Below are 18,872 nucleotides of genomic sequence, written 5' to 3' on the forward strand. Positions count from 1 at the left end.
CATGTGAAATGGTGGATGTTTAAGGCTTCTCCCCGTGTGGCCTCTAGGTGCGTATGGCGAGACATATCCTGCCATCGAGGATGACGCCCTCCCTCTGCCATCACAGCTGCCCTCTGCGAGGGAGCGCAGGAGGAACAAACTGAAAGGACTCGACTTTGTATGTATGATATGTCCTTTTCTTTTTTCAAGTTTAGGAATGAGAGGTCTGGGTTCTGACCCATGCTAAATTGGTATAGTCCAATGAAGAGAGAACTTGCTCTGGAATAAGGTAGACATTGGTCTGAACCTAGGCTCTACCACCAAATACTGGATGACCGTGAGCAGGTTATTGGACTCAAAAGGTCATCTGAGTTACAGCATACCTGTAACATTCCTTTTATTGCTGAGTAATATTTCATTGTATGGATATTCCACTATTGTTTATCCATTCAACAACTGATGGACATTTGGGTTGTTCACACTTTTTCTGTTATGAGTACTGCTGCTTTTAACATTTGCATACAGATTTTATAATGTTTTCATTTCTTTTGCTTGTGTGTGTGTATACACACACATACCTAAGAGTAGAATTGTTGGGTTACATACTAACTACATTTAACATTTTGAGGAACTGCCAGACTGTTTGTTTTCCAAAGTGGCTGCACCGTTTTACATTCCCACCAACAGTCTATGAAGGTTCCAGTTCCTCTACAGGCTGGCCAACATTTGTTAGCGAGTGTAAAGTGATATTTCATTGTGGGTTTGATTTGTATTTTCTTGATTAATGATGTTGAACATCCTTTCTTGTGCTTCTTAGCCATTTGTCGATCTTCTTTGGAGACAGGTCTATTCAAATCCTTTGCCCATTTTCAAATCAGGTTGTCTTTTTATTGTTGAGTCCTAAGTTCTTTATAGATTCTGGATACAAGTCCTATATTAGATATATGACTTGCAGATATTTTCTTGATGGTGTCCATCGAAAACACAGAAGCTTCTAATCTTGACAGAGGTACAGCTTATCAATCTTCTTTTTTTGCTTGTGCTTTTGGTGTCGTATCTAAGAAACCATTGCCTAACCCAAGATCATGAAAGTTACTTCTGTGTTTACTTCTAAGAGCTTTATAGTTTTTGCTCTAAAAGTTGCATCAGTGAATCCACTTTGAGCTAATTTTTGCAAATGTTGTGAGGTATAGGGGTCCAAATTCATTATTTACACGTGGATATTGTTACTCTGGTACCATCTGTTGAAAAGACTCTTCTTTCCCCTAGTGAATTTTATTGGCTTTTCTGCTCGTAAGTATAAGGGCTTATTTCTGGACTCTTCTGTTCCATTCACCTATGTCTATCCTTATGCCAGTACTACCCTGTCTTGATTTTTAAAAAAATATATTTTATTTTTGGCTGCATTGGATCTTCGTTGCTGCACATGGGCTTTCTCTAGTTGCAGTGAGCGGGGGCTACTCTTCGTTGTGGTGCACACGCTTCTCTTGTTGCAGAGCATGGGCTCTAGGTGCACAGGCTTCAGCAGCTGTGGCTCATGGGTTCTAGAACGCAGGCTCAGTAGTTGTGGTGCATGGGCATAGTTGCTCCGTGGCATGTGGGATCTTCCTGGACCATGGCTCGAACCCATGTCCCCTGCATTGGCAGGCGGATTCTCAACCACTGCGCCACAAGACAGAAGCCTCCCGTCTTGATTTTATAGCTGGACTGATTCTTAGCCCCTACGTTGCAGTTTTTTTCCCTTTTTGTTTTATAATTCCCCACCTTTATCCAGTCTGGCAGCATTTATATGTTATCACAAATGCTAACCCTTCATCTAAGCCTGCATGGATAAACATCAGGAGTTAGAATATAAATGCTATAGATTTTCATTTGTTTTATTTTGTTCATTACACTATACATTTACCAAGGGCAAGAACAGGTTTTGACTCACTGGTTTATTCTGAACATATTTCACATTAATGATCGTTTCTTAAGTTCTCTTTTCTTAATTACAGGAAAGCAGTCATCCTAACGTACCACCAGATGGTCTCTCTTTAAAATCTGTATCCAGTGTAAATATCGATCAACTTAGAATGAGAAACGAGGAACGAATGCGAAAACTGAATGAACTTCAGGATAAACCTGTTAATACAGGTAAATGGCCAAGTTTAATAGCCAACAGCAGATTCTGTGAGAACTCTTAAACCTGCTTCATGGAAGTTTTCACTAATGGCTGAGGGACAGAGGAAATGAGTTTTGAAAGCCTTTGACTTGTAGGGCCTAGAACACAGTAGCTATTCAGCAAAACCAGGACGAAGGATTAATTTTGCATCAGATTCTTTCTACCAGAGGGGGTACCCTTTTTTGAGTGGATTCTAAACAGATAAGTTTCTGTGTATTAAATATATCCAGGCTTTGCTTTCAGCAGGGAAAATGTTGATCAGTATTGGCATCTCGCTTCCCTGCTGAAGTGAGAGATTATCAGAAGTCAACTTTAAAACCTTGAGTTCTTTGTGTGACACATCTATTATAAATCTGTAGTGCTACAAAGAAAACTTTTTTACCTTTTTACTTGGGCTTCTGTACATAGATATAAACAGAAAATAGATATTTTTTGCTTTAAGTCAAAGTATAGTCTTCTCATCATGCTGGGCGTTGCCGTCTCTCACTGCTTTGGTGAACAGCAGGTTAAAGCTTATCACTGAGCACAGGCAGGCAGGATGCTTCCTCAGGCAACTAACGAGCTCCTCCGCCAGCCCTAGGCCATCTTCCTTATGGAGATGCTGTTAGTCATTAGGATAATGTGACAATATTATAGTAATAAGCCTTATTAATTAGCTTTAGCAAATAGCAGAGTGGTCTATTTGGACAATTCTCTTTATTGTGTTAAGCTACATTACAATAATTTTCTAATAGCAATTTTCTTAAGATTTTTTTAGATCCAATCTTTAATATTTGTTAATTTAAAACTATACTCAGTCTCTAGGAGTAAGCTGTCATGCATTCTGATGGTGGTAATTTCATACCAAATACCAGCAAACATGGTAAACTGATAGAGCAGTACTATTCATATCATATCTGGAAAACTGTGGACAGTGGGAAAGGAATGCCTTCTTTTTGGCTAAAAGGCATTTTAATCTGTACTAAGAATTACCTATTCCTCAATTTCTTTTAGAACCAATAAATTGAATTAATATTTAACAGGGATATATACTTGAGAGAAAATAGACCATTTGAAGACTCTCCTCTTTTTCAGAAGGCTTTCAACTTCTAAACTTTTTTTTTTTTTTTTTAACATTGTCCTTTCAAACAGGAGCTTTTTGGTACGATGTGGATTGATTACTCATTACATTGAGTGCATATGTCCCTTTACTGAGGTAATCTTTCACAGACCAGGAGATGTAATTTAAAAAAGTAAATAAATAAAGAAATTGACATCACAGGGCAGGAAGACAGATTTTCCTATTATTATTATCTAATAAGTAAAATACAGATATAGAAGTTGAGTATAACCAGTTAAAAGAATGCAACATAAGAGCTATATCTCTTAATGGAGTAAACACAACTTCTTAGATAAGGTATAAGAATGGATGTAATTTCATCCCCTGTCTAATGCTTTCCTAAAATGACCTTATTTCCTCAAAGCAGTGTTATATTCAGTAGGCTAGGAATATTTCCAAAACCTTGCTAAATTAAAAACAAAGTTTTGCATGGCATCCCTCAGGTGACACAGAGTAAGACTGCTGACACTTCTACAGTCAACATTTGGTGCCATCTCCTCTGCTATCCTTGGGTGCTGCTACCAGTACCATGGAGTCACCTTGGTCATTTGATCGTTTTTTGTTTCTGTTCCTGGGTTTGCTCTCCTACCTCTAAAAGGAGGAGGTCTGAACAAAACAGGACAGTGTAGAACACAGTACTGCAGAGAAGCGCAGAGCTCTAATGGGTTAGACTACAGGAGACTTCTGTTCACATGACCTGCCTGCCGCCCGTGTTACCTGAGTCATGTCTCTCTTGCCTCCATTAGATGATGAGAGTTCACTGGTTGACCCTGATGACATCATGAAGCACATGGGTGACGACGGATCGAACTCTGTAGCAACTGAGCCCTGGCTCCGCCCGGGCACCTCAGAAACGCTGAAACGATTCATGGCGGAGCAGCTGAGGCAGGAGCAGCAGCAGGTTCCTGTAAAACCAGGTACTTTCACTTGGCAGGGCCTGTCTACTGCACACGGTTAAAATAAATCTGTATTTGGACCCAGTAGTGCCTTTTAAGGTGAAAAGAATGTGAAATCTGAACCTTAATGATATGTGCTACTTTTGGCCCATACTTGGCAGTTACTTATGTTCCATCTGTATATAAGGTGTATTTTTTTTCCATGATGATATATATGATGTATAGTATGTACATAAATAAAAGGACATGATTACTAAGTTATATAATGTAGAATTGTATAGAATTACTTTTGCACAAATTTTGCCATAAATTAGGGTGGTAATGAGCTCTTGGAATCAACTACCATATGTGCATTATTTAAAATTCTGCTTGTCAGTAAGATAAGGTGAATAAAACACAAGTGTCTTAACAGTACTGTAAAGCCAGAATACTTTGTCATATGTATGTCTGCTATTATCACTATTCAGAATAATTTTTCATTTAGTAAATATACTGGTTATAGCTGTTGCTATGTAATGAGAGAATCAAATGTGCTTATTTCCATGTCATTTATTAACTACTGATTCAGTATAAATGATGGGAGTTAATGATTATATTCCCGTGAGCCATGCACTTAAGTGTCACATCTTTCTGCCTCTATTTTTGTGCCAATGAAGGCATTACGTTTGCTATTTATATGATTTAACTACTTATTGATAAAAATAAATTATTTTTATTACAAATGTCAATTTCTTATTTTAACTGGAATTGAGGTTTCTAGACAAGGTGTTCTAGAAGTTGAAGAGAGGCAGGAACACCCAGGGGTAAAGGATGGGGATTGGAATCCTTGCTGTGCCACTGTGGACCCTTGGGTGAGTTAGTTTTTCTAATCACTCCCTCCCTAAGAGGTGCCTATAAAAAGGTAAAGACTAATTCAAATTCTTGGAAATAATTCTTAGAGTCCAGCACTGTGACTGACAGCTAAGAACACCCCCAGGCACTGATTGCACATTTCCACTGATGTAATTAATGGGACACAAGATCAGATAGGTCTACCTCAAGTGTGAAACTTCTGATATTTTGAATTTCAGCTGCATGTAAATTGCATGCTAATGTTTGTAATCGAATCATTTATTTTACTTAAAGATTTTTCTTCTTATATCTTCATCTGAAAGTAATATGAAAGCCTCCATCTCTGCTAGAGAAGAGTCCTGATATGATACCATACAGTAACAAATCGCCAGGCCAGGTCATTTGAAACACTTACCGTCAGAGGCCAGAAGGTCACGGTGGCTCCTGGCTGTAGCATCCAGCTGGGCTTGAGCAGGGCTGTGTCTTGGGGGTAATAAATGTAGTGCACTTATAAATGCTCTGTTCACAGTGACTACTCACGATCTAAGAGATGCTACAGCAAAGACCGAACACGTCTCCTGTTTTGTAACACAACCATCAAAATAAATAGTCTTGACATGTTCTATTTTCCTTTTCATGCTGTCGTACCATCAACTTGGACTCCGAGGACACACGATGGCAGCCCTGTAAAGTGCTCCAAAGTTAACTTCAACTTTAGCTCCTTCTCTCAGGATTCAAATACTGCAGCCTTATTCTGGGTTAATAAATACACAAAATATTAAATTATGAATAGCCTATAGTTGAGAAAGCAGGATATGGGGGAGGCTGTAATGCCAGAAGCTGGAAAGAAACTATCAGAACTAAAGAGCATCATGGAATTTACATGCAGCTGTGAATGAGAATATCCTTTTCCTGGTTGCATGGCTTTTAATTAAAAAAAAAAAAAGTCAATGAAACATGGGGCTGTGGATTACACAGGTTTTGATTGCACTGATGAAATAATCCAAAAACTTTATTGACCTATAACCTGATTAGAATATGCCAGATGAGAATCAATATTGTACAGAAAGTTGTACAGAATTTTTTTACATAGAAAACTTTACATCTGTACCATATACATTTTATCCATCTGAAAAAATTTTCTACATCCACTGTTAATACGGAATGCTTGACAATCTTGTCGTTTTGTTTAACCATCAGAGCACAATTCACAGTATGAACACATTTCCAGTAAATCTAACTTCCCCAAACCATGCCAGATTTGTTATTTTAATATATTCAACATTAAATTCTGTACATAGAGTAAAATCTAAATCAAGCCCCGCCACCCAAAAGAAAAGAAAAGGAAGTGACAGCAACCGAGAGTCATTTTGCAGTGATTCAAGTTTCGGTTCATGAAGGATCATTCTATTTTAATGGCTCATCTTTAAAAGCCCGAAGAGAAGTGTATTACAGGTGGTTATGTCAGCAGGGATATTTTCTACTTTCTTTGTTGTTGATCATGACAAGTGTCAGCCACAACAGCTTCTGGGCTTGTTAAACCCTCAAAGTAATCACCCCCTAAAAAGGGCAAAACCAAAATCCCCACAAAATAAAAAAGACAAAAAGCTCAACCCAGATGTTTAGTGCATTTGACAAAATATTATAGGTACTTAGCAAATGAATAAGAAAATAAAGAAAGAAAATAAAACAGTGCAGGAAGAACTATATAATGTTTAAGATTTTTATATTACAGACCTGCATCTCTGTACAATTTTTCACAGAAGGATGATTACCAGTATCTCAGATAGCCTGAGTGTGCAAAAATCTTCAGAATAAGAATACCATAGTTGCTTAATATCTTTTACCATGAACAATAATTTCTTCTTCTCCCCCCAACCCCCAATTATAAACATTTTATCCTTCAAAATACAGCTCTCCTGAGTTGTACTTCTTGCAGAAGTTCAAATCTTTACATCTAGAGTTCTTTGGGTAAGTTTCACTTCCACACCTGCCAGAAATATGTGGGGCTCTCCCTGCCACCAGGACAGGGAAGGACACGTGAGCATATAAGCTGACACTGTGGGAAAAAAAGCTCGTGAACCCAACACGACAAACAATCCATCAGGTTACAAAAAGGGACTGGAGCACTGCAGGTTCGAGCTGAAGTTCTAAGCTTCTTTATCAGTAACCCTTAGACACTGCAATTCAGAGAAACCATTTTTCAGGTAGGAAACCTCAGCTCCGGGGTCCTTTTGAAGAATGGAGGGATGTAAACGCCAACAGAAAAATATTAACTTCCCATCATTGCTTGTTTGTTCCAAGTTCCTGTTCAGGTGGTTGTGATATCTGAAAAACTACTCCAATTCGCAGAAAAAATCTTCTAAGAACAGCACGAAGTTCAGGAATCAAGTCAAATTGCATAATTTCACATAAGAGAGGGTAGTAGAATGATGCGTGAGCTTTAAACTGGGGGGAAACGAATTTCTCTGTTAGTAGTGCTTGCACTGCAAACCACAGAACCTCAAAGTGCCCTGCGAGGCAACCCACTTGGGGGCAACGCCCTGATGGGTGAAGACCGGAGACGCGTCTGCATAAAGCAGTGATTATTGATCATGCAATTGAAAGATTGAGAAGTGTTCAAAACTTAATACATACATTATTCACTTGGTTATCTATCCTTATTTTGAAAAACATTTTCCATTACATTTCCTTGACAAACTTATGACAAACGTTTAGTATTTATCATTGTTTTCCCTGGGTAATAAGCAAAAGAAGGAAGCCAAGCAAGACCCACAGCTGAGTTTTTATAAGCTATGGGGTATTGAAACTGCATCTACCTAATACTGCAATACAAAATATGAGGTCTCCAGGCAAAGATTATACCTTCTATATTTATAGTTCAACTGATACACTTTGTATTTTTGCTGTAGTTCTGAATACTAGTTGTCTGCCTATTTTCTGTCCTTTTCTGCTCTCCGCACCCCACAAGCTACAAGTAAGCAGTAATGACACACCGTGGTCAGAAAGCAAACTGTGGAATAAGGCAGACGGGTTGGAAGTCCTTCTCGGCCACTTGGCTGTTGGTGCCTTAAGTTACTTCTCCAAGCTTTACCTGGCCCACGGGTCAGAGGGACACACACGTGGACAGAGCATGCCGCTTGGGACGGCTATCTGTGGGGCACCGAGTAGCATTACATGGCCTCTACGGGGTCCCAAACACCACCATGGCCTGACGTGTCAAAATTCAGGCCACCAGACTAGGCATTTTTAAAACCTATTCAGGGATCACAGTAACCCATTTCCATTTTAGTGGGCTGAAAGTTGCTACATTTTTTAAAGAGTGAAATGCGTATTTCTGAAAACTAAATATATATATATATATATGTATATATTATACACACACACACACACACACACACACAGCTATACATTTATATTTCATCTTTATTTCTACTGGCTTAAAAGTCTTAAATGAGTTTATGGCCCATTCACTAGATCTCTGGGTCGCATGGAACCAATCAAAATGCCAAAGGAATGGCTGAAGCCTGGAGCACAGGCCTGGGGCCCAGACGCAGCCGTGGTTGGGGGCGGATGGAGGGAGGGCTGGTCAGCAGTTTTTTTTTTTTTTTTTTTTTTTTTTGTGGTATGCAGGCCTCTCTCTCACTGCTGTGGCCTCTCCCATTGCGGAGCACAGGCTCCGGACACGCAGGCTCAGCAGCCATGGCTCACGGGCCCAGCCACTCCACGGCATGTGGGATCTTCCCGGACCGGGGCACGAACCCGTGTCCCCTGCATTGGCAGGCGGACCCTCGACCACTGCGCCACCAGGGAAGCCCTGGTCAGCAGTTTTGAAAATGGGGCAGAAGAGACTTCAGGGGGCAGGATGGGAGTTGACCATGTGCGGGAACCCAAGTTGCTTGTCAGGGTATCTTTAGGATCCCTCCCCTACTGAACCCCTACAGAATCACTGACTGGAGAACTCGGCGGGGTGAGGTGGGAGCAGCAGGGGCCGCAGCCCGGATGCCAGTGAGGCTCGGGGTGCTGTACTTACCCTATTGTCGCTGATCTTCAGGACTTTAGTTAGAAACAAAAGCAGTAAGTTAGTCCAGGCTTCCCGATGACTTTCCGATGTTAGGGTAAGGAAGTAACTCAGGGCTTCGCTGCAGACACTGGAACAGAAAAGGTTCCCTGTCACATGTGCTCGCACACCTGCTGGTATGACATTCACAGAGAACAACTGAGACGAGGAGGGCAGTGGTTCTTAGGAACCTGCCAGACGCCTTGTGTTTACATTAACTGGAGTGTCAACATAAACATTTATACGTTTGCCAAATAAAGATATCAGAAGAAGCCACTGCAGCTTACCAGGAAACACACAGTTTCCAAGTTTCATTGAATGCAAAGCCACCGCGCAGGAGCGCGTACAGGCTTGGCATCAGGAGACCTGGGCTGAAACCTGGGGTGACCCTTCCCCTCCTGCATTGTGACCGGGACGCTTCTAGGCCTTAACAATCTCATCAACAAGATGGGGAAACAGAGCCCAGGTGACCGCTTGGCGTTCTAAAATGAATTTAATTGGTCTCTGAGAACATCTATTCCCCCAAGAAGACACAAAACTACAATGTAGGGGCTTCCCTGGTGGCGTAGTGGCTAAGAGTCCGCCTGTCAATGCAGGGGACACGGGTTTGAGCCCTGGTCCGGGAAGATCCCACGTGCCATGGAGCAACTAAGCCCGCGATCCACAACTACTGAGCCTGCACTCTAGAGCCCGTGAGCCACAACTACTGAAGTCCGTGCGTCTAGAGCCCGAGCTCCGCAGCAGGAGAAGCCACCGCAATGAGAAGCCCGCGCACCGCAACGAAGAGTAGCCCCTGCTCGCTGCAACCAGAGAAAGCCCGCACGCAGCAGCGAAGACCCAACGCAGCCAAAAATAAATAAATAAAAACACAATGTGAACAGCAGTATTGCTTCTGAATGGCATGTTTCATTCTTAGTGTGAATTTAAATTTTAAAGGACAGAATCTTAACATGTCATGAAGTAAAAATGGAGTGCAAACAAAACAAAACACCAATAGAAACTCCACACACTTTTTCAAACTAAATGCAGGCAGGAAGGTTTTCACTTTCTGAAAACCACAGATGGATTGGTTTGTAAAAATGGAGCTATCTATGGCATGAAAAAAAGCCTAAAAATTACAGCATTTGAAAATTTTAAGACATAGAACTTGCTCCTTTGTCCTGTAGCAGCAAAAACAGACGTAATCTGCTTGCATCTCACCAACTGTGTGAGAGCACGTTTGTCTGTAAGACTGTGTTTAAGTTCCACAATCTCCTCCTCAGGCCCCAAGCCGGGCAGGGCTGTGGACTCGGTGTTGTGTGTCCATCCCCATCCCCGCCCCACACACACCGCGTGGCCCTTCCTGCTCTGAACCGAGCCGCGTGGGCCAAAGCCAGGAACCCAGCCCCGAGTCTTACTTTAAAAGCCTCTGCTGGACCTCCTCCCAGGCGCTGGCCCGGCTCTCATCCATGTACATCCGGAAGAGAATGCGCAGCCCGCAGGCCAGGCTGCTCGTCTCCTGCTTCAGAAGGTTGGGTTTGGATTTGCCCTTGAAGCCTGCAGAAGGGGGAAGGGCCGCGTTAGCAGGAGGAGACGCATCTCACGTGGAGGCAAAACAGCCTGCCTGGAGCCCATGTGCGTCCAGCCGTGGCGCCCAGGCCTCGCGCCCTCCACGGGGACAGGGTCACACGGAGAAGGCGCTGATACCTGTGCAGGGAGGGCGGGGGAGGTGCCTAGTCGGGTACTTTTGGGTTTAGAACTCCCTCCCCTCAAGCTGGGGACCCGAGATACAGAACAGCTTTGCCTGGGAAGGCACAACTCTTCAAACGAGACACACTTCAGCTCCGGGCACCCTGCGCAGGCTACACCCTGGCAATGGGGAGAATGGGCCAAAGGTGAGCACCCCGGGGAGGGGGAAGGGGGAAGGGGGGGATGGGGAGGCCCTGGGGAAGTGAAGAGCCTGGTGACCTTGGCAGGAACAGTCCCAGCTGAACGGTGGCCACAACTTGGGTTGAATAAAGGGGAAAAGATAAGTATAGACTACTCCTTACAGAAGTGAGGTTGTGAACGGAGGAGAATGAACAAAGCCTGGGTGGGTTTAATGAGGAGCTAGAGAGACACTGGGCATAAAATAAATCACGCAAATGTAAGGCACCCGACACTGTCAGAAGAGTTTGTTGTTTAAGGAAGGGCAGCTTCCTTCTTTTTTCTGCATGTTCTGCAGCCTCTCACTCTCTGGCACCGTTTTGCACCTAATAGGTACTAAGTAACTATTTCTTAAATAAAAAATTAGCTATGTCAGTAAAATTATTATAAAGCTTGTTTTTTACTTAAAACTTCCAACTTGTTCAAAAACAAATCTACCTCCCACTTCAAAGCCCTGCACTTCCCTTCTGAGGTCTGGCCTCAGGAAAGGGCAGCTTGTAGCATGCAGCCGGTGTCCACAGGAAGGCCCAGACTGGGTAAACAAGACGAAAGACAGTCTGAAAATCAGTCGAATAACAGTTTGGCTAAACACGGGGGAGACCAATCTACCCAGGCAGCTATCTGGCTTTTATAAACCAGAGAAAGGCCTGTGGTACGGTGGCGCGGTTCACTGGGCAGGCAGGGGACCCCATCCACAGCTTACCCGCCTTCCACAGAGCCGTCCTCTGGTCATTGTTGGAGTTAAATGCTTTTGCAAATCTGTGTGACTCCAACAAGCAGTCCAGCAGCTTGAAGAGTTGTTGCGATGTTAGAAAGCGATACATTCCTTGGTCCTGAGTATCAACTCGAACGTCAAAGTCCACGGCGTCTCTCTTCGGGAAACAAACCACCGCAGCACACGCACCCCGTCACAGAGGTCAGTGAATTTAGAACTCAGGGCTCCCCGAAGACCCGTTTATGAGCAAGCCACAGAACTTAATCTGTGCTGCCTCAACAGAAAAGGTCCACCTTTTGCTATTAAATTTCCAGAAGCTTCATTCTGTGCATCCTAGTCGCCTCCGATGTCTTCAGCTCCCTCCCCACAGTTCCTGACCCCAGAGCTCTGCACCCACCGCCCCGGACCCCGGCCCGTGTTCCTCGCCCTCCCCACGTCCTTGCTTCTCTTCACCAGTTTGAGGCCAGGGACTGTGAGTATAAATATTCTCGTGCATAAACCCCTCACCTCCTCTTTTTAGTAACTGGCTGGCAAAACCGCCTACTCCGTTGTACCGCACAATACGCAAGACTGGAGAAGAGCGGGCTTTCTCTTTAGATCCAGGGGCTCCGGGTGCTGCCCTGCAATGCCTCCACACCCCTCTAGCCCACTCTGCTGCACGCCTCACTCGTGTTTTTCTCTTCTCTCCTCAAGGACCTAAAACTTTCTTCCCAGCCTCACCTGGTAGATGACTTTGCTTCCTATCTCAGTGAGAAAACAGAAGAATCTCCCACAGACTCCGGCCACCAGACAGACCAACCTGCCGCGACTTTCTAACCCACACACTTTGCGTGCCCTCCTGTTACCATCGCGAACTGTCTGTGCTGCTTATTCCAGGCGCCCCCAGGACTCTGCGCCAGGCGCCCCTCCATTCGCTCTGAAAGACGCTCTAGCAACTGTCCCTCCCTCTTCTGCACTGTCTCTCTCTCTCTCTCTCTCCCGGAGGAGAGTTTTCCAGGCTGCCATACTGCCAACCTTAGTGACAAAACAAAGCGAACCCTTCTCTTGAGCCCCTCATCCTCCCCCCGTGATCAGTCCATTTCTCTGTACCCTCTCTTAACAGCAGAACTCCTTGACAGACTTATGGATATCTGCCGTCTGCAATTCCTCTCTTCTCTTGTACCCATTTTAATAATGTTTTTGTATCAACATTACAATTAGACACAACGTCAAGGTCAACCAAAGTCCACCAAATTGCTGGAGCAATTCTCTAGGGCAACTGTCGGGTGGCTTCTCACCTGCTCTACGGAACACCTGACAGGGCTGATCACACCCTTCTCCTCAGAACACCCTCCTCACCTGACTTGCAGGGCAGCGCTGTCTCCCGGTCTCCCTCGGCCTCCCTGGCTCTTGTCTTTAGGCAAGAGGACAAGAACCTGCCTCACCACCTGGAGCTCTAAACCACAGAGGCCCCCAGGCTCGGTCCCTGACCCTCCTCCCGGCTCTGTCCACTTCGTCAGTCCCACGGTTTAAAAGGACATCTATGTGGCTGTGGTCTCTAGCTTGACCTCTGCTCTGAAGCCCAGGCTGTGGCGCTAACTCCCCATTCAACAACAAGCAGTGGCCCTCGCACCCGCTCACCTGCGCTGCGGCTAAGTTTTCCGCGTCCTCCTTCTTACTTGTGGCAGGAAAGAACACGATGCTGTCGATGGTCTGGATGAGTTCCAGCTGCACAACACATTTAATCAACAGGGCGGCAAACAATTTTTGTTCTGGAAATTCTGTGAGGAAACCCACCCCAATGCACATGCAAACAAAAATTATTTTGAATCCTTTATAATTTCTATGACATTACAATGCTAAGGAAACATTAACACGTATGAAGGTAACCTGCACACATCACACTGAGGATAGCCTGCTTCTGCACATAAGCACTACTCAGTAAAAGCTTCATTTAATCGATATTTAGAAAAGCCTTAGAAAATTACCTTTTTAAGTAAACAAAAATATTCAAAATGACTTAGAACAGTGAATATGTTCAAGAAGGTTCCACTACAAATTTTAAGACTTAGATTATTCCTCAATAAAATGTATCAAATGGATTAAAAGCTACAATTTTAATAGCATTTACTGTAAACCCAAGTTTGACCTTTAACTAGAGGTAATATAAAAACCTCAACCAGAAGAAGACAACGGGAACTAGATCTGTGAGGCAGGAAGCGAGGGGCAGACAAGAATTCTGACCACTGGGACGATACTGTGGGTCAACCAGAGCACATGTTTTCTTTGGATCCAGGTGGGTAGCTGTAGCTAAAATGACCCCATGTTTCCAAAGGGATTCATAAGCACAGAAGTCTATGAAGAGTTCCGCTAAGTGCGTGACCATAAAAGTAAGCACACTGGAAGTAACCGGTGCTCAGGCACTGCGTCCCTCTGGCCTGAACGACTGCGCTCGATGGGCCGTTTCCTTAAGGAGAGACATGATCACGGAAGGGTTTCCACTTCACTGGCCATCGGGTAAGCAAACGTAGAAATAAATGCAAGGCTCAGAACAACGACTCAACAGCTGAGGAGCTGCGAGACCCAGCGGCGCTGGCCCAGCCCCAAGGTCGGTTCTCAGGGTGGCTCTTGGGGACCTGCACTGCCGCCCACGGCGAGGGTGCTGCCTGTCCATCGGCCTCAGGGCAGCGGCTCCAGCACTGGACGACTGACTGGACAGTCCTTCAGTTTTTTCCCACTTTGCTATTATTAAAAACTCCCTTTTCTGACCCCAATTTCAAGAAGTTAGTTTTGTTTTGTTTTGGGCCGTGCGGGATCTTAATTTCCCGACCAGGGACTGAACCCGGGCCACGGCAGTGACAGCGCTGAGTCCTAACCACTGGACTTCCAGGGAATTCCCCAATTTCTACAAGTTAAATTCAGGTTTTAGGGATTTGGGGGAGATAGCAAAACAACTTGCTTAAATTTATTCTTACTTAGGTCATAACGACTCCTTTCCAGAGAGTTTTCAGAAATGCTGATGTACTGAACATTTAGTTCTTAGTACCAGATCTCAAGTCAAAGAATATTAGAAATCCAAGACACCCCCAGTCCCGGGGGCAGGGCATCCTGGCCGCACGCCTGGACTGGCGGGGACGCTTGGGAGGGGCTGGCACCTAAGGAGACGCGTCCTCCTCAGCTCCAGTGTCAGCGGGGCGGGCATTCAGAGCTGTCGGCTGGGGAGCTCAGAGCTCTCCATGCCTCCCAGGGTCCTTTCAGAACTTCAGGAGGAACTTGGTCTCATCAGCAACGACCAACTGCATGTTTGGGGGACAGTACCTATTTGAACAAATTTCGTTCACAAGGGTTGACAGTGCCAAGGGTCATATTAGGCGACCATTTCACTGGGTCACCAAAGGACGGGGGCAGAGCTGAGCAAGGACAAACAAGGGGGACGGCGGGCACTGGGCGGAGCCCAGCTGGGGCAGCGGTGGTTTCTGCGCATGAAGAAGGAACGAGGCAGCTGCCCCTCGCACAGGGTCACGGCGACACCTCCCCACAGGCACAGCAACCACAATGTCCCCTGAGCGAAGGGAAGGGCTCGTGGGACACAGTGAACTCTTCCTCAAGGACCTTGAGGGGGTGGCACAAGGAAGGAAATGCGAGCCCTCAGGTCAGAAGGGCAGGGGAGCAGCGCTCTTCACTCCGTTCAAGGGATGTTCCCAGATCAGGCAAGTAAAAACTTGCCGACTATGTCCTTCCCTTACAAAGCGAAGTATATGTAAGTTCAGTCTTGGGGCTGAGGGAGAGATAAAGCCGTGTCCTCACGGCACCTTCCAGGGCAGACCAAAGCTGTGAGGGACCCTAACAGCTGTGCTCCAGAGCCCAGGAATGAAAAATGAACACAGGCCGCTCATCGCCACCTGTCTCCCTTCTGAGAAGCAAGACACGGCGACTGAAGCTGGAGGCTCCTTTCAAGGAGGACACCAAATCTGTCGTCCCTCAAAAACAAATGTGAACACCTAGGATTAATAAAAATTCCCTGAAAAAAATTAACTGCAAAGGGATCGATTACCTAAACGTAAGAGCTACAAGTATAAGGCTCTTAGGAGAAAACCCTGGGGAAAATCTCTACGACCGTAGCTTTGCCTGTGGATTCCTAACTATGACACCAAAAGCATAAGCAACAGATAAACGGAACTTCATCAAAATTTAAACTTTTGTACATCACAGAATTATTATCAATAAGAAGTAAAAAGATGACCTTCAGAATGGGAGAATATAAATATTTGCAAATCATATATCTGACATGGGTGTAGCATCCAGAGTACGTAAGAAGCTCTTAACAACAACAAAAAAACAAACAACCCAATTAAAAATAAGCAAAGGACATGAATAAATATTTCTCTAAAGGAGATATGCAAATGGCCAATAAGCACATGAAAAAATACTCAACATCATTAATCATTAGGGAAATGCAGAGTAAAACCACAATGAGACAGCACTTTATACCCACTAGAATGGCTGTTATTAAAAAGAAAACAGAAATGTCTGTGAGGAAACGTCTGTGAGGATGTGGAAAAAATGGAATTGCTGGTAGGAATACAAAATGGTGCAGCCACTGCAGAACACATCTTAGGGGTTCCTCACAGAATTATCTTATGACCCAGCAAGTCCGCTCCTATGTATACACCCAAAAGAATTAAAAACAGGTAATCAGACAACACTTGTACACAGAGATTCACAGTAGCATTATTCGTTATAACTAAAAGGGGCGACAAACCCAAATGTCCACCAGCAGATAAAAGGATAAACAAAATGTGGTTTATCCATACACAGGACAATTAGCTATAAAAAGGAATGAACTGCTGATCCATTTTACACTGTGGGTGTACCTTGAAAACATTATACTAAATAAAAGCCAGACATAAAAAGTCACACTGTATGATTCCATTTATATGAAATGTGCAGAATGTACAACTCCATAGACACAGAAAGCAGACTGGAGGTTGCTAGGGGCTGGGCAAGAGGAGAAGAGGGGCAACAGCGTAATGGTTATGGGGTTTCTTTTGGGGTGAATGTTTTGGAACCAGATAGAAGTGGTGACTGCACAACATGGGGAATGCACTAAATGCCGCCAAACGGTTCACTTTAAGGAAAACGGTTACTTTTGTTACGTGAATTTCCCCTCAATTTAAAAAGCAACTGAAGTTGTCCTGTTTTCCTCTAGGGAGGAGGTCCTCTTTCCTCTGTGAACCAATTTAGTAAAAATCAGAAGGGATTCCCCTTCTCTGTGAAAAGAACTAAAGAAGGGGAGGGGAGGGGAGGGGCAGAGGAGACAGAGGCTGGGGGCAGCGGAGTGCTCAGAGGGCTCGCTCCATGCCCTGGCCACTCCTCTCTCCTCTCAAGACCCATGTGCTTCAAACAGACAGCAGCTGAAAGCACTGCAGAAAAAAAACTGGTCTTGTAGGTGTCAGCAGAGTTCCTGACCATCTGCCGGGGGACGTCCAGGTTGGAGCAAACACAGTAAGGAAGTGACCACACAATTACAGTATGTGTTTGTTAGTAAAAGCAAAACTTTCATATCTTGCCTACATAAAACAAAATACACAATTTACTTTTATTAAGAGAAATAACTCACTTGCTGCGGGTTTAATTTTGCTGACTTCCTCATTCACAGCAGAGACAGAAGCCGGTGGGGCTTGCTGTCTATTATCTGCAGATCTTGGCTGAATAGAATCATGAATATCTACAGATTTCTGCGATATCGTATCCTAATAAAGTAAAAAAATTCATTTTAAGTACAATGAATAAAGCTTAACGATGAAAATAGCTTCTATTACACTGTTTAAAAAATTACGTCGTGTCCCTATGAAAATCACATTGTACACACTGCAATTATGGACATACTGGGTAAGTTATTTCATATTACCTGCACATGGATAAGAGCTGATAATCTTTTAGAGAAAAGCTTCCTTTCTGACCCTCACTGAGATCAAGCCTGACACCACCCAACAGCAACAGAGAGAAATGCTAATAAGCTTCACTCTGTGGAAAAACTTGTCAGCAATACCCATGAATTGTCATGAAATCGAAACAGAAACACACATGGTGGGCAGGGGTTTCTGCGAGCTTTGTGTAGGCTGAGCCCAGGAGAGCTTTGTAGGGGTGCATTTAGGGAAGGATGTTGTCACCCAAGAAACCAGCAACCAGAAAGGTCAGTGAGAAGGTGACCAACTAGGAGAGCAGAGCATGGAGAGAAGCTGAGGTTCAAGTCCAACAGAGCCACTCCAGAACCCGGCTCCAGCTATGCGTCACCTTTGGGAAAGCAATGGATCTTCCGGAGCCGAGGTTTTCTGATCTGAAATCTGAAAATGGAGATGACACTTTCCTTGCAGGTTGTTAAGGATTTGGCAGTAAATCCTTAACACTTAACAAGCCTTTGACACTAGAGGTGTCAGACGATATATGGTAGCTGACATTACTACTCTTTTAGCTTTACTTGGTTCCAGCAGGAGACCAGATGCAGAGCCAGGGCAGCTGCAGCTCCCGGATGGAGCCAAGGAAGAGACTGAGCAGCCTCGAGGGGCACCACTGGGCCCACCGCCTCGGCCCAGCAGCAGGCAGAGTCGCCGAGCGCGCCCCCCGGCACACGCTGTTCTGACGACTTCATGTGCAGCACCAGATCTACCTCCCACCACAAGACTCACTTTAACATGAGGTTAAGTAATTTGCTGAGGCTGCAGGGCTAGTCAGTGCAGAGCCATGATTTGTTCTGGGGTCTGGCATCACAGCCCACCCTGCAAACTACTACACTATACAGCAGAGGGAGCAAAAACAAAAGCCCGCAGAGCAAGCAGGGAGTGCGCCAAATCTAAGAAGAACAAAAATGGGAGCAAGTTCATCCTGGGCTGGAAACAGGATGTCATAAGCGGTGGAGTCTGTGATGAACGAACAGCTCCGGCGGATCAGGGTCATGGAGCAATGCGGGCCCAACGTGCCAGATGTCACAGTTCTCAAGACACGTTCAGAGTGGTGCTCTTCTGTGAGACCTAAGTTTTAGCCACTGACAATTAGTTAAGAAATTAAAAAGTTCTGGGGGACAGATCAGGTCAGTGGGCATAGATTTGCTACCTCTGGCTTCTTGGGTTTAAAATTCAATAACATTAGTGGGAGAACAGCAGAAATCTGAATAAAGCCAGATTACAGTATTGTTTCAATAGTAATTCCCTATTTTGTTAACTGCACCGTGACTATATATATTT

General features: G+C 44.4%; 2 protein-coding genes across 14 annotated transcripts in view; one reads left to right on the forward strand and one right to left on the reverse strand.

Moving 5' to 3' along the window:
• CSPP1 (centrosome and spindle pole associated protein 1) overlaps positions 1-4,860 on the forward strand; it is a 191,875-nt gene extending 187,015 nt beyond the window's left edge. For 7 of the 8 annotated variants that reach the window (XM_033842688.2, XM_073794471.1, XM_033842685.2 and 4 more), the window contains 3 exons: positions 48-157; positions 1,977-2,115; positions 3,989-4,860. In XM_033842688.2, coding sequence (XP_033698579.1) covers positions 48-157; positions 1,977-2,115; positions 3,989-4,200 — 461 coding nt within the window. In that variant the 3' untranslated portion in view covers positions 4,201-4,860. Of the gene's footprint in view, positions 1-47; positions 162-1,976; positions 2,116-3,988 lie in introns of those variants that run through there. The other variant, XM_033842687.2, reaches the window with a different exon arrangement.
• The window catches only part of ARFGEF1 (ARF guanine nucleotide exchange factor 1), a 144,970-nt gene continuing 126,144 nt past the window's right edge, over positions 47-18,872 (reverse strand). For 4 of the 6 annotated variants that reach the window (XM_073794463.1, XM_019925210.3, XM_019925212.3 and 1 more), the window contains 6 exons: positions 17,249-17,381; positions 13,270-13,409; positions 11,638-11,806; positions 10,427-10,565; positions 9,003-9,120; positions 47-7,417 (listed from right to left, as the gene is read on the reverse strand). In XM_073794463.1, the coding sequence (XP_073650564.1) occupies positions 7,253-7,417; positions 9,003-9,120; positions 10,427-10,565; positions 11,638-11,806; positions 13,270-13,409; positions 17,249-17,381 (864 nt within the window). In that variant the 3' untranslated portion in view covers positions 47-7,252. Of the gene's footprint in view, positions 7,418-9,002; positions 9,121-10,426; positions 10,566-11,637; positions 11,807-13,269; positions 13,410-17,248; positions 17,382-18,872 lie in introns of those variants that run through there. The other 2 variants (XR_012327204.1, XM_019925214.3) reach the window with 2 other exon arrangements.

The sequence above is a fragment of the Tursiops truncatus genome, chromosome 17 (assembly GCF_011762595.2).
Source record: "Tursiops truncatus isolate mTurTru1 chromosome 17, mTurTru1.mat.Y, whole genome shotgun sequence".
NCBI classification, from domain to species: Eukaryota; Metazoa; Chordata; class Mammalia; order Artiodactyla; family Delphinidae; genus Tursiops; species Tursiops truncatus.